The sequence below is a fragment of the Camelina sativa genome, chromosome 5 (genome assembly GCF_000633955.1).
Source record: "Camelina sativa cultivar DH55 chromosome 5, Cs, whole genome shotgun sequence".
Taxonomy (NCBI): Eukaryota; Viridiplantae; Streptophyta; class Magnoliopsida; order Brassicales; family Brassicaceae; genus Camelina; species Camelina sativa.
In genome coordinates, this window is record NC_025689.1 from 4,493,619 (window position 1) to 4,506,677 (window position 13,059).

Consider the following 13,059-nt stretch of genomic DNA (forward strand, 5'->3'; position numbering starts at 1 on the left):
TTACCGAGCCTGCTGAGAAGTATTTGTCATTAATAGTTCCAGCATATAACGAAGAACAGAGACTTCCTGCAGCTCTTGAAGAAACAATGGAGTAAGTTAAAAATACTTTCAATTCTTATAATTGCTTCTTTTGAAGATTGTGTCTCTGCTTACACTCGTTAAAAGTTTGCTTCTTGCAAAAACAGTAGCACAAGCCTTATTTATGCATACTACAGACGCATAATTGTAATTCACCTGTGGTTTTCAGCTACCTTCAAGATCGTGCATCACGGGACAAGAGTTTTTCTTTTGAGGTAAATAGTTTTCCGTTCTTCTGTTTTATCTCCTTACAATTCATTTAGGTTGATTCTTGACCTAGATATGGTCTTTGTTATGGTGAATATGTATGATTTTTTCAAGGTTTTTCCCTATAATTAATTCACCTAACTCTATAATAAAAAAGTAATGCTCACAATTTATTAGTCTATCAAATAGACTACCCATCATGCGTAATTGCTCAATAATTCTTGTTGCATTCTTTAAAACCCTATATGCATCAGTGGGGTAAGTTTATCCTTTTTGCTTCTAGGTAGTGATTGTTGATGATGGAAGTGTGGATGGAACAAAAAGAGTAGCTTTTGATTTTGTTAGAAAGCACACAGTTGACAACATAAGGGTTATACCCCTTGGGAAGAATCAAGGCAAAGGAGAAGCTATAAGAAAGGTGAGTTCAACTCGTAGCACATTTAACTCTAGTTATGTCTTCTATGTGACTGAGTAAAATTGTATACTTGCTATTTCATTCTAAAAGAAAATTAATTGAAGCTTTCTACTTTCTGAAAGCATTAAATAGGGAATGATGCATTCGCGGGGTCAGCTACTTCTCATGTTGGATGCTGATGGAGCAACTAAAGTAACCGACCTAGAAAAACTTGAAAATCAGGTTTGCCCTAAGTTATGGCTATTAAAAATTCAGACAAACTGGAAACTGTATATACCCTGACCTCCTAGCCTCATAGATTCTTGCAGTAGCCAGAGAAGAATATTCAATCAGAAATCCAGCATCTAAGGAAATGGATTTCAGAATAGGTGATGTTCAAGTATCCGCATTTGGTTCTCGTGCTCATCTCGAGGAGAAAGCCCTTGCTACAGTTAAGTTTTGCTATCGTCTGTTCTAGATGCAACATCATTCTTTGTCTATGTACACACACAGATGCATATACATATAGGCGTCTTAGATAATTGACTTCAGTGTGTCAATTTCAGAGGAAATGGTATCGCAACTTTCTGATGAAGGGTTTCCATCTTGTGGTTCTATTAGCTGCTGGTCCTGGTATTCGAGATACACAGGTGGCTTTTTAAATCTCATTTCCTTCGGCACTCTTTATTTCACCAAGACATATTCTTGAGTAATAAATAACTAAACATCATTTTTTGTTTTATAGTGTGGCTTCAAGATGTTTACTAGAGCTGCTGCTAGGAAGCTTTTCACAAACGTCCATCTGAAAAGGTATGTGTAAAAATGAATCGATGATGATAAACACAATAAGAGTATCCCATTTGACTCGTCTCGTCTCAGGTGGTGCTTTGATGTTGAACTGGTGTACTTGTGCAAGCGATTTAACATTCCAATGGTTGAGATCTCTGTGAAATGGTCTGAAATCCCCGGGTCTAAAGTCAATATGTTGAGCATTCCAAACATGCTTTGGGAGCTTGCTTTAATGTCTGTGGGATACAGAACTGGCATGTGGAAGATCCATCAACCTCGAGACGCATAGACAACACACATATAGTTTTTTTCTCTATGGAGAGAAACCTCAGTCCACGACGGGTTTACTGCAGAGACCAGAGAGGATATAGTTTTGATGTCTCTGATGAAGCAAAAGGAGAGCCAAGACGATGGAAGATATGTTGAGTCCTTCTTTCAATAGATGTAATAAACAATCTTAACGAGATTAGAAATTATGTAATGAAACTACTACAGCTCTAGATTTTGTTTGTTTTAGTCATGACTCTCAAACTTTCCAATGATCATCATGCTCTCAGTCTCACTCGAGTTTTTACATCTTCATGGCATGCATGTATTAAAAGGATCGAAGTCCATATCTTTTAAAGAGTTTAAACAGTTGCAGCCGTCGGAACTTTGATAAATTTTGAATTTTGCCTGAGAGTCTCTGCAACGATTTTTTACCTATAAACCGCCAAAAATCCGTACTTGCATCTTCGTCGCCGCTGAAATGGCAAATACCTGCACTGGGCTCCTTCTTAAGCTCCGGGAATGTAAGAACTTCCGGTCACTTCTTCAAATTCACGGCAGCTTGATCGTCTCAGGACTTCAACCCCATAACCAGCTCATAAATGCTTACTCTCTCTTTCAAAGACCCGACCTTTCTCGCATCATCTTTAATTCAGTTCAAGACCCAGGTGTTGTCTTGTGGAATTCAATGATCAGAGGTTACACGAGAGTTGGTTTACACAGAGAAGCTCTCGAATTCTTCAGATACATGTCAGAGAAGAAAGGTATTATTGATCCAGACAAGTACACTTTCACTTTTGCTTTGAAGGCTTGCGCCGGATCTATGAACTTAGAGGAAGGTTTACGAATTCATGATTTGATTGCTGAGATGGGTTTTGAGTCTGATGTTTATATAGGAACTGGGTTAGTTGAAATGTATTGTAAAGCTGGCGACTTGGTTTCTGCAAGACAAGTGTTTGATGAAATGCCTCTGAAGGATATTGTTACTTGGAACACTATGGTTTCTGGGTTGGCTCGAAATGGATCTCCAGGTGAAGCCTTGCGGTTGTTTCGTGATTTGCATTTGAGTTGTGTTGGGATTGATCATGTTAGTCTATATAATCTGATCCCTGCGGTTTCAAAGCTAGGAGAGAATGATGTGTGCAGATGTCTTCATGGACTTGTGATTAAAAAAGGGTTTACCTCTGCTTTCTCTAGTGGGTTGATTGACATGTATTGCAAATGTGGGGATTTGTATGCTGCTGAAACCGTTTTTGAAGAAGTGTGGTGCAAGGATGACTCTTCTTGGGGAACAATGATGGCAGCTTATGCACATAATGGGTCCTTTGAGGAGGTGTTGAAGTTGTTTGACCTTATGAGAAGATATGATGTTAGAATGAATAAGGTAGCTGTGGCAAGTGCTCTTCAAGCTGCTGCTTATGTACGGGACTTAGTGAAGGGGATATCAATTCATGAATATGCAGTGCAACAAGGAATGATGAGTGATGTCTTGGTGGCAACTTCTCTTGTGAGCATGTATTCTAAATGTGGTGAGTTGGAGATAGCGGAAGAACTGTTCATAAATATTAAAGATAGAGATGTCGTTTCTTGGTCTGCCATGATTGCTTCGTTTGAGCAAGCAGGTCATCATGATGCTGCTCTCTCTTTGTTTAGGGATATGATGAAGATACATGTCAAGCCTAATGCTGTAACTTTGACAAGTGTGCTTCCGGCTTGTGCAGGAATAGCCGCTTGTAGATTGGGTAAGAGTATACATTGTTATGCTATAAAGGCTGATATTGAGTCTGAGTTGGAAATTGCCACAGCTATTATTTCAATGTATGCCAAAAGTGGTTGCTTTTCCCCCGCGCACAGAGCTTTTGAAAGACTGCCAGTTAAAGATTCTGTAGCATTCAACGCTTTAGCACAAGGGTATACATAGAGTGGTGATGCCAGTAAAGCATTTGATGTGTACAGCAACATGAAACTACATGGCTTATGCCCAGACTCAGGAACTATGGTTGGTATGCTTCAAACTTGTGCACTCTGTAGTGACTATGCTCGAGGTTCTTGTGTCTATGGGCAAATTATAAAGCATGGGTTAGATTCAGAATGTCATGTGGCAAATGCTCTTATCGATATGTTCACCAAATGTGATGCCCTCACTGCAGCAAAATCCTTGTTTGACAAGTGTGGATTCGAGAAAAGTACTTTATCTTGGAATATAATTATGAACGGGTACTTACTCCATGGCCAACCTGTAGAAGCTATTGCCACTTTCAGTCAGATGAAGGTTGAGAATTTTCAGCCTAATACAGTCACATTTGTTAACATCTTACGCGCAATAGCAGAATTATCAGCCTTGAGAGTAGGAATGTCGGTTCATGCCAGTCTCATCAGGTTTGGAGTTTGTTCCCACACGTCCGTAGGAAACAGCCTAGTTGATATGTATGCGAAATGTGGAATGATAGATTTATCCGAGAGATGCTTTATCGAGATAAGAAACAAAGTAATGGTGTCATGGAACACTCTGTTATCCGCTTACGCAGCTCATGGTCTAGGAAGCTCTGCGGTCTCACTCTTCTTGTCTATGCAAGAAAACGAACTCAAACCAGACTCTGTTTCCTTTCTCAGTGTTCTTTCAGCTTGTAGACACGCAGGGTTAGTTGAAGAAGGAAAACAAATGTTCAAGGAAATGGAAGAAAGACATAAGTTCAAAGCAGAAGTTGAACATTACGCGTGTATGGTTGATATATTAGGGAAGGCTGGTTTGTTTGGTGAAGCTGTGGATATGGTGAGAAATATGAGAGTGAAAGCAAGTGTAGGAGTATGGGGAGCTCTATTAAATTCTTCAAGAATGCATTGTAATTTGTGGTTAAGTAATGCTGCATTGTGTCAGCTTGTAAAGCTTGAGCCACTAAATCCATCTCATTATTGTCAAGATGGGAGATTAGTAGAGGTTAATAATGTAACAAGAATTAAGAATGTTCCTGCTTGTAGTTGGATACAAGTTTGAGAACACCCAATTCTTTTCATTCTTCTTCTTCACAATTAGCCCTGGGCATATAACCAATCCGAATAAACCGATTTGGATCGGTTTTGATTTATCTGTTAAAACTGATCGGTTTCTGTATTGATTGTGTATCGGATTTTGGTTTTAAACCGATCAAAACCAAAATTCGATTGGTTATCCGCTAAACTGAATACACTGTTATTTTCTATACATTTGGGATGCATTGATATTATTTTTGGGCCTTGTTTGAAGTCCATTAACTATAAATGGATCCCTTTTAAAAATTTAAAGTTAAATCACCATAAGAGGGAATCAGGTTAAGAGACACACATTCTAGCCATCTGAGCTATTTCAACTTTCTGATTTTACATTCCAAATGATATATATAAGGGAGGGATTCGGTTTCAGTTCGGATTTTAAAAAAAAATTGAAAACCGATCCGAATCCGAACAAATTCGATCCGATAAAACAATCGGATTCTAAATGGATTCTATATACCCCAATCCGAAAAATCCAAAATCCAAAAAAAGCGATCCAATCCGAACCGAGAATCCGAATGCCCAGAGCTATTCACAATAATAAATTAAAATCTTTGGATACACTTGAAATTGCATGATGAATGAAAGTGTAATTCTAGTTTTAAAGAGATATATTTGTTAGTATACAGTTAAAGTCAGCAAGGGCTTATAGCTCAGTGGTAGAGCAATTGACTGCAGATCAATAGGTCACCGGTTCGAATCCGGTTGGGCCCTTTCTTTTTTCCGTTTTTTATTTTCCTGGAAAACCCGTAAAATATTGGAAAGTAAAAATAAGGGAGAAATTAGGGTTTTGCACTGTGCTTATATATTTATGTCTCCGTCGAGAAACCCTAGTTTTAAAAACCTTCGAAACTACCTGAAAGCTAAAATCTACTCTGCTATATTCGTCGTACTCTAGCGTAACTTTGGTAAGTATTTTTGTTCTAACGTTTGAATATTATGTAACATAACAGAGTTGAAATTGAAATCGGCAGGTCTTTAGTATCTCTACCCAAATTGATGATTTTTTTTTTATGTCAAATGTCATGGCTCTGATGGGGAAGTTTTGTATATTTACTTGTGTAGAGGCTATCGATAATGGTGAGGGCTAGCGTTTTAAATGATTCTCTGAAGAGCATGTGTAATGCAGAGAAACGTGGGAAACGCCAAGTCATGATAAGACCCTCTTCCAAAGTGATCATTAAGTTTCTCACCGTGATGCAAAAGCATGGTACATTTATGTTCTTAATGGGTTTATTTGAAATTCTTGTTGTTTGATTTCTCCGAATAAAATTAAAAAAAATCAGGCTTGATTTAGATTGGGAGAAGCACATGGTTTTGATGGCTCCATATGTTTAGTTTTGACTTCAAAACATTAAAAAAAATTACTTTGTGTTTGTTTATAGGTTACATTGCAGAGTTTGAATATGTGGATGATCACCGATCCGGTAAGATTGTGGTTGAGCTTAATGGAAGGCTTAACAAGTGTGGTGTTATTAGTCCTCGTTTTGATGTTGGCGTCAAGGAAATCGAAGGTTGGACTGCCAAATTACTCCCTTCAAGACAGGTAAAAAGTTAAAACCTTTTTTATTTTATGTAAAATGGACTATATATCCATTCTTCTCATTTGTGTTTCTTGAATCACCGAGACCAATGTTTTTTTTTGTGTTTGATCATTATGCAGTTTGGGTACATTGTCTTGACAACATCAGCTGGAATCATGGACCATGAAGAGGCTAGGAGGAAAAATGTTGGAGGCAAAGTGCTTGGTTTTTTCTACTAGAGGGGCTTTTATGAATTTGTTTTTTACTTATTTAGTGTTTTCTTGTTGATTTTTTATATTGGTTATTGGGAAATCTTGTTTTCGCCGGTCCCAAGTTTGTTTCATTGCTTGCTGAATGGATATTTATCTTTCGTTATCATGATCAAGACAAAATTCATTAGACTTTGTCCCATCTTCTGGCAGCCTAGGTCCTAGGACAGAGTTCCATTATTGTCAATAAGTTTGAAATGCATTGTTTCTTGGATTAGAGAGCCACATGAATGATTTTTTCCCTATTAAAAATCTACAATATCCAAACGAAGAACACAAACTTTGAACACCAGTTTTATATTAAAGAGACTGAAAAAACAAACAATCAGAAGACATGTTAAACGTAGAATTCGTATTCACTTACCCTTTTAAAACTGTATATATATTCCCATCGTTTTACCAAAAATATCCCCTTTACTAATAGTCTAATACTAACTCTTACTTTAGCTATAGGGGAGGGGACAAACCAAAAGACTTTGATACTGTCAAATTATCAATCAAGGGTGATTCCTTTCTTTGTGGCTGCTTCTTCGATCTCAGTACCTCTTCTCTCTTCTATACTTTTGCATAAACTCCTGTAACATCTCCATAACTTCACAGACATTGGATATACAGACAAAGCTTTCTTCAAGAATCTCTCAGCTCTTGTCTTGAAACCATTGATATTGCTCACTATTTCTCCAGCCTCCACCCATATATACTCCGGAGCTACTGGAATGGCACAAGATATTGTACTCACCAAATTCAGACCCGCCCAGAAATGAATACCCGAGGAGGAACCAGGATCTGAAAGTTTCTCTTCTCTCCTTAACAGCTTACTAACAGACAAAGCCAGCGGGTAATTGCATGGAACCAACTGTAATATTGTTTCCACAAAATCCACCAGTTCCTTTTGTTTATTTAGCTTCTCGGGTACAAGAGATGGTCCGTGCCATGCTTCAAGAACAACATTCACCACTAAGTGTTCAGATGAAACTGGAGCCAGAAGGTTAGTAACTAGCTTCCTGACTCTCGGTTTCTCCCCGCTGTTGCTGATGAATTTCCAAGATAGTGGCTCTCTTACAGGTAAAGAACTTGCTCTATCCAAGTAAGAGTTGAGTAATCTCAATTGTAGGTCGATTGAAAATTCACCAGTTGCTTGCAACTCGTTGATTAGCTGAAACAGAGCATGCTCTCTGAGACAGTGCATAAAATGCTCGGGAGCTGTAGCTTTTAGTGCTTGGTCAATGGCCGAGTGAGCCTCGGTCCAGTTACGCTGCAGTAGATTATGGAGAGATAGATTTAGATATCCAAACATCACATCCCCCTGACCCGATGCAAAATTTAGATCTGATAAATCTGATTCCAGCAAACTATCATCACCTTCTTCTTCATTAGCCAGTACTGTCTTATTCTTACGGGACAATACATCCCATACTGACACGTACCAACGGGACATGAGTTCTCTTGCCATGTCGTAGTTTCCTCCTTGCAAAGCATATTCAGCATACTGATTCCAAATACATTGTATGCATGATGCCTCTTTTGCTTCCTGCTTGAGAAACTCTTCATACCCAGACGAGAACATATCCTTTAACTCATTTGATTGCATCCTAAGTGCTAACAATTTCAGCTCCAAGCAAGTTGGGTAGAGTTCAATAGATTCCTTCAAAATGTCCCTACAGCTTTCCAACCCATCTACTGCAATCATAAACAGGGCGTGGTTCAGAGCAAATACCCCAGCAAGTCGCTTTTGTAATCCATTTTTCGGCAACCCATCGTTGGTACAAGATTCTACGGAAAGCATCCCTTTATCAATTAGTCTGAGCGCCGTTTGCTTCAGATCACCATCCAAATTAACAGAAGGCCATTCTATTTCATGTAGTTCCTTCTCCATTTCAAGTCGTTGGACAATAGAGTCAGGCAGCTTCCTGTAAATAACTAAGTACACACAACAAATCCAGAACACACATTTGTCAGAATATGTTAAGCATGTGAGAGTGTGAGACATCAGTGAAAATTCAGGGTCATCAGAAACTGCTGCTGGAGCCTGAAGCTTGGATATTCTCTGTATTGCCTTAGAAACATTCCCAGAAATGCACAAAAGGTTGAACATCTGCAGCAAAACATCTAATATGCAAGCACTGGCATGATTCTTGTCAATAGACCCAGATGCATGGTTGCAAAGTGCCGAGAGGGCAGCCTCATATGCAATAATTTGTTCATTAAGTTGTCCTCGACTGTTGATGTACAGAAGCCAAATTACGTATGATCTGCTACTGTGTTTGACCTGAAGAGTTGAAAAGTTATCCCATATAAACTAAAGCATCAAAGCATTCTATAGTAAAGAACTAAAGATACAAAATTAATTAGTAACTGGACAATGAACTGAAAAAAGATAACAATATTTCAAGAATACAGAAGTACGAAAATGTAAAACACTACGAGCAACACCAAGTTGGATTAGATTTATGAATATATGCAAACATACTCAAACAATCAATAATATGCAGGTAATATCGTGGTAGGGGATAACATACCCCATAAGGAAACATATGTTTCCCATCTGATCCTTCATATGCATGGTAAATCAGGAGATAAACAGTCCAAAGAATCTCAGAAGTTGGGTCACTTTCAAGACCTTGTGAAAGCACAGAAAGGGCCTGAAATATATGCCACAAGAATTAGAACGAGAGCTAAATTTGATACAACAGAATATTGACAGGAAACAAACAACATTGCCTGGATCAAGCCTTCTGACTGATCAACTGCCCGACAGAAAATAGTAAGAGCCCTTTCCACGGGTTCAACAGCAGCATCTGAACCTTGTTTAAGGATATTCTACGAATGGACCAAGCAAGTCAGTGCAAGATGATAGTAAGAACATCAACAAAAGAATAAAACAGTGGTCAGATCAAAACTTAAAAGAAAGAGAAAACAAAGACAAACCATCAAGCTATGCTTAATCGTGAAGTATGATGAGTATGTTCTTGAATTTCCTAGGACTTCAATTCGACCTTCATATTCCTTTCTAGGTACATTTCTGTAAAGCGAGTTCGATGAGGCTAGGCAGGTACTAAAGTGCTTCCACCACATTTGTCCTTGTCTTTGAGCCAGAACGGACTCATAAGACCACGAGTCAACCTTCATCGTATCCAAGGAGACAAAGTAAGTTGGTGAAAACACCGTGTCCATAATGTGGGATCCTTTGGAAGAATTATGTTTCTTCGGATGTGAGATTGACCCAACTCTACCATCTGCAACACCGATAAATTAGCAAAGAAATATAATTCTAGAACTCTCAAAACACAATTTCTGCCGTACCAGTAGGATCATGTAGACTTTGATGCAAACTGTTATCAGAGAAATCCTTGAAATGTTGCCAAACACATTCATCGTTATTGCACCTTCCACGTAACTCGTACATGCAGAGAGGCCAAGAAGGGTCCACATTCAAATTACAGGTGTAGAAGCCATTTTTCTCATACACTGCAGTATCGGTCAAGCTCCTACATTGTCTTTTATCACTGTATAGGCTATATGACTTGTTTGGTTCTGGACCCAGAGATGTAATTGAAGACCCTGGGACTTTCAGATGATAGATTGTGCTTCGAAACAAAGGACCTGACAAAGCTACAGACGATAAAAGGTCATTCTCTGGTGAAATCTTATGGGAGTCCATATCTATAGATGACTGAATATTTAGCGAATGTTCCTCAATCGAGCGCCATTCAACTGGTGCTTTGGAGGGACTTCCTTGCAGTATATTGGCACCTAGCTCTGAAATTGAAAACATGAAGACGTCTTACTCAAAAGAAAAAGGAAAGTGAAGCACATGGGGGCCACACGTTGGTTCAGCCATCTCGGACAATGCCTATGGGAACTCAATCACGAGTCAGCGAATTTGGCGCCAGTTCATGTATTTGCTATCTGCAGTGTAGCTAAATCATCTTCAAGAGTAGCCACTTGAATGTAAAATCAGGTTGCAAAATGACGATGCTATTTTTTCCCTTTTTGCACAATTCATAAAATAACTATGCTAATCGTTTACGCTAAAGTCCTTACCTCGAGAATCATTATGCTGATATGTTTCGGAGAAAGGACTACTGTCATCTCTGTGGGCTTGTTCACTTGCAACATCGCTTTCATCCCCTCTATCTATCACAGTCTCCCCATTGACTGCCCTCTTGCCTAGACGCTCAACAATTTCGATCTTAATGATGCTTCGAGAAGCAAAGCTTTCTGATTGCCTAGTGTTTGATCAAGATTTTCCGTTTGATGTCCACCAAGGTTCCCCTCGGTAGATTCATGGTCAACTGGAAATGACTCGTCCTCTGGTAAAATGTTTGCATCAGTTGACGGAGAGCATAGTCTACTTGCAATTTGCTTGTTACTGCAAGGCAGTCCATCAGAGGTACTAGCATCAAGATCACTGCATGGTTCTGAACCCAAATTCTGTCCACTACGGGAATGTGGTGGAGGATGACTGCCACCATATTCACTGTCATATCTGTGGTTGCTTTCTAGCTGAGTATGCTGAACGATGTCTGTTTTGGTTGCCGAATCAATGTTACCACTAAAGTGAAACCCAGTTTCAGTATTCTCACTATGTATAGAAGGCCACAACAATCTGGAGTCGTGGACAATGAGAGATCCATAATGAGCAGATAAAATTTCTCTCTTACTGTAAAGTTCTGCACATCTGGCATTTGCCTCGATCAAAGATCTCTGTGCCTTTCTATAAATCTTAAGAGCATTTCTTTCCTCAATTTCACAAAGGTGTTTACGTTCTTGTGCTTCTTCCAACTCTTTGTCAAGCGATTCCTCTAGGTTCGACAAAGATAGCATATCCAGATGATTATTTCCAGGAGCTGTTGTATTTCCCGGGATGTTCCAGAGGCCAGAACTATTCAAACAAGGCTAAATTGCAAGCAGAAAAGGAAAACAGAAAAAAAAAAGTAAGGATCACAAATTTCTACCAGCCGCCTCCAAGTGATTTATAAGGATCTAGAAAAAACCTGAAGGTTTCCATTGACTATTTTAAGTAACTGATCACTTGACACGCTCCTATCAACAGTTTTCATTCTTTCCAGTTCTCTTCCACCTTCGTAATGATTTGCTTGACCCTGCAATAAAATTAAATACACTTAAGTAAAGAAAAATACAGGCCTGAAAGTAGCATAGAAAATAATATTAGAGTCGAATTGTCCAATTCTAATAAAGGATAAAACACAAAACCATGGTGATACGTACAACACTTTTTTGAAAGGCACTTGAGCTTGTATTTCCTTTTACAGTATGCTGAGAAATTAGGGGTGGAACTATCTTATCACTGTTACTTCCGAGGTGTTTGCAACTAGGATTTGCATTGACACCTGCAATAACATCAGAGTCAGGTGATATCAGATAAAGGAAAAAGTAGAGCACTGAATTCCTTAACCAAGATAGAGTATATTCAATGTTTGCCTTAAAGACTCACCAGGCAGTTGACTTTTACGAACGTCTGGCGCATTCATTGGTGCAGCAGCAGATGCTGGCACTCGATAATCAATAACAGGCTGACTTGTGTCAGTTCCACCAACTTTTAAGCGCTTCTTGGGAGGTTCGTTTGGTTCTAGCTGTCTAGTATCATCAGAAACAATATTGACTCTCCTTGCTGGACTGCTTTTTGGGTTAACAGCATCTTTCTTCGGCTGCGCAGCCTTAAGCTTCAGCTCACTTTCCCGAAGCGCAATCTGCTGCTTCAAATCCTGAAGTTTGTTGCGATTGGGATCCGCAACCTGTTCAGGCCGCCGTGTATCTTTGCTAACCGTCCTTTCATAGGTATGAACATTTCTAATGGATTTCATATCCTTAGCAAATGAAAGGTTGGAAACATTGGAAGTCGCAGCATGACTAAAGGTGCTAGTGGACAACGCCTTCTTTGTTATAGCTCTGTTATCAATTTGTATTGGTCCTTTCAATTTTGTTTGTGAAAACGTAGACGGGTTTCTATTCCCAAGCATGGTTCCCTTTGGTTGAATCTTTGATGTCTGTGCCCGTCCTTTACCATCAGATTCACTACCACTATCATCATTGGAGAAGTTTATCACGAGGTTGCTGTTGTTGCCCCTTGCAGGAAATTTCTTCCCATGAATGGCAGGAATAGCTTGCTTCGACGGTGTAGCATCAGAAGGTTTAGTTAAATATCCACCGTTTCCTGTCAAATCACACAATAAAAAAGATTTTTACCATTAAGAAGAGTTTCAAACGACTTCAAATCATCTACATTGAAATTCCAAAGACTCAAGAGAATCATGCTTCACACACCACAAATTCATGGTAGTTTTGTACATTCAATTACAATGTGATCTAACTATCTTCTCTAATAGTTTGATACTGATCAAGGTATGTGTAAAACTCTCCAATATCATCTATTCAAGAAATATGTTGAAGCATCAGAAGCTCCACGTAGAGCTAAGCAAATATATTACCAGGTTGACGCCTTTGGATATTTGTGTTAGCTGAAGGAACTGATACATGT

The 13,059-nt window shown here is 38.9% G+C and overlaps 5 protein-coding genes and 1 non-coding gene across 6 annotated transcripts; 5 read left to right on the top strand and 1 right to left on the bottom strand.

The window, feature by feature from the left end:
- On the top strand, positions 1 to 2,030 carry LOC104785473 (dolichyl-phosphate beta-glucosyltransferase-like; the record flags this gene model as incomplete). The annotated part of the gene is given in 8 exon segments (XM_010510695.1): positions 1 to 91; positions 248 to 293; positions 569 to 703; positions 833 to 922; positions 999 to 1,130; positions 1,246 to 1,329; positions 1,425 to 1,489; positions 1,559 to 2,030. Coding segments are annotated over 8 exon segments (842 nt in total), but the record flags the coding sequence as incomplete, so codon positions are not given.
- Positions 2,207 to 4,730, top strand: LOC104788878 (pentatricopeptide repeat-containing protein At2g39620-like). The gene has a single exon (XM_019245698.1). The coding sequence runs from the start codon at positions 2,217 to 2,219 to the stop codon at positions 3,654 to 3,656; it is 1,440 nt and encodes a 479-aa protein (XP_019101243.1). The 5' UTR covers positions 2,207 to 2,216; the 3' UTR covers positions 3,657 to 4,730.
- LOC104788879 (pentatricopeptide repeat-containing protein At2g39620-like) lies at positions 3,683 to 4,765 on the top strand. The gene has a single exon (XM_010514654.2). It carries the CDS (start codon positions 3,696 to 3,698, stop codon positions 4,728 to 4,730), a length of 1,035 nt encoding a protein of 344 aa, XP_010512956.2. The 5' UTR covers positions 3,683 to 3,695; the 3' UTR covers positions 4,731 to 4,765.
- On the top strand, positions 5,408 to 5,479 carry TRNAC-GCA. The gene has a single exon. It is a non-coding gene; the product is annotated as a tRNA-Cys (tRNA).
- On the top strand, positions 5,611 to 6,627 carry LOC104785474 (40S ribosomal protein S15a-like). The gene is made up of 4 exons (XM_010510696.2): positions 5,611 to 5,673; positions 5,831 to 5,975; positions 6,151 to 6,311; positions 6,429 to 6,627. Exons 2-4 carry the CDS (start codon positions 5,843 to 5,845, stop codon positions 6,525 to 6,527), a joined length of 393 nt encoding a protein of 130 aa, XP_010508998.1. The 5' UTR covers positions 5,611 to 5,673; positions 5,831 to 5,842; the 3' UTR covers positions 6,528 to 6,627.
- LOC104788880 lies at positions 6,830 to 13,059 on the bottom strand (the record flags this gene model as incomplete). Its single annotated transcript, XM_019245699.1, is given in 11 exon segments — positions 6,830 to 8,826; positions 9,077 to 9,199; positions 9,279 to 9,377; positions 9,486 to 9,793; positions 9,861 to 10,316; positions 10,602 to 10,739; positions 10,742 to 11,456; positions 11,555 to 11,662; positions 11,790 to 11,911; positions 12,016 to 12,735; positions 13,010 to 13,059. Coding segments are annotated over 11 exon segments (4,615 nt in total), but the record flags the coding sequence as incomplete, so codon positions are not given.

Bases quoted from the DNA above. Each gene is read 5' to 3' on its own strand.
- LOC104788878 (XM_019245698.1), top strand. From the start codon at position 2,217: ATGGCAAATACCTGCACTGGGCTCCTTCTTAAGCTCCGGGAATGTAAG.
- LOC104788879 (XM_010514654.2), top strand. From the start codon at position 3,696: ATGAAACTACATGGCTTATGCCCAGACTCAGGAACTATGGTTGGTATG.
- LOC104785474 (XM_010510696.2), top strand. From the start codon at position 5,843: ATGGTGAGGGCTAGCGTTTTAAATGATTCTCTGAAGAGCATGTGTAAT. The intron at 5,976-6,150 runs GTACATTTATGT...GTTTGTTTATAG, and splicing joins CACCGTGATGCAAAAGCATG to GTTACATTGCAGAGTTTGAA. The intron at 6,312-6,428 runs GTAAAAAGTTAA...ATCATTATGCAG, and splicing joins AATTACTCCCTTCAAGACAG to TTTGGGTACATTGTCTTGAC.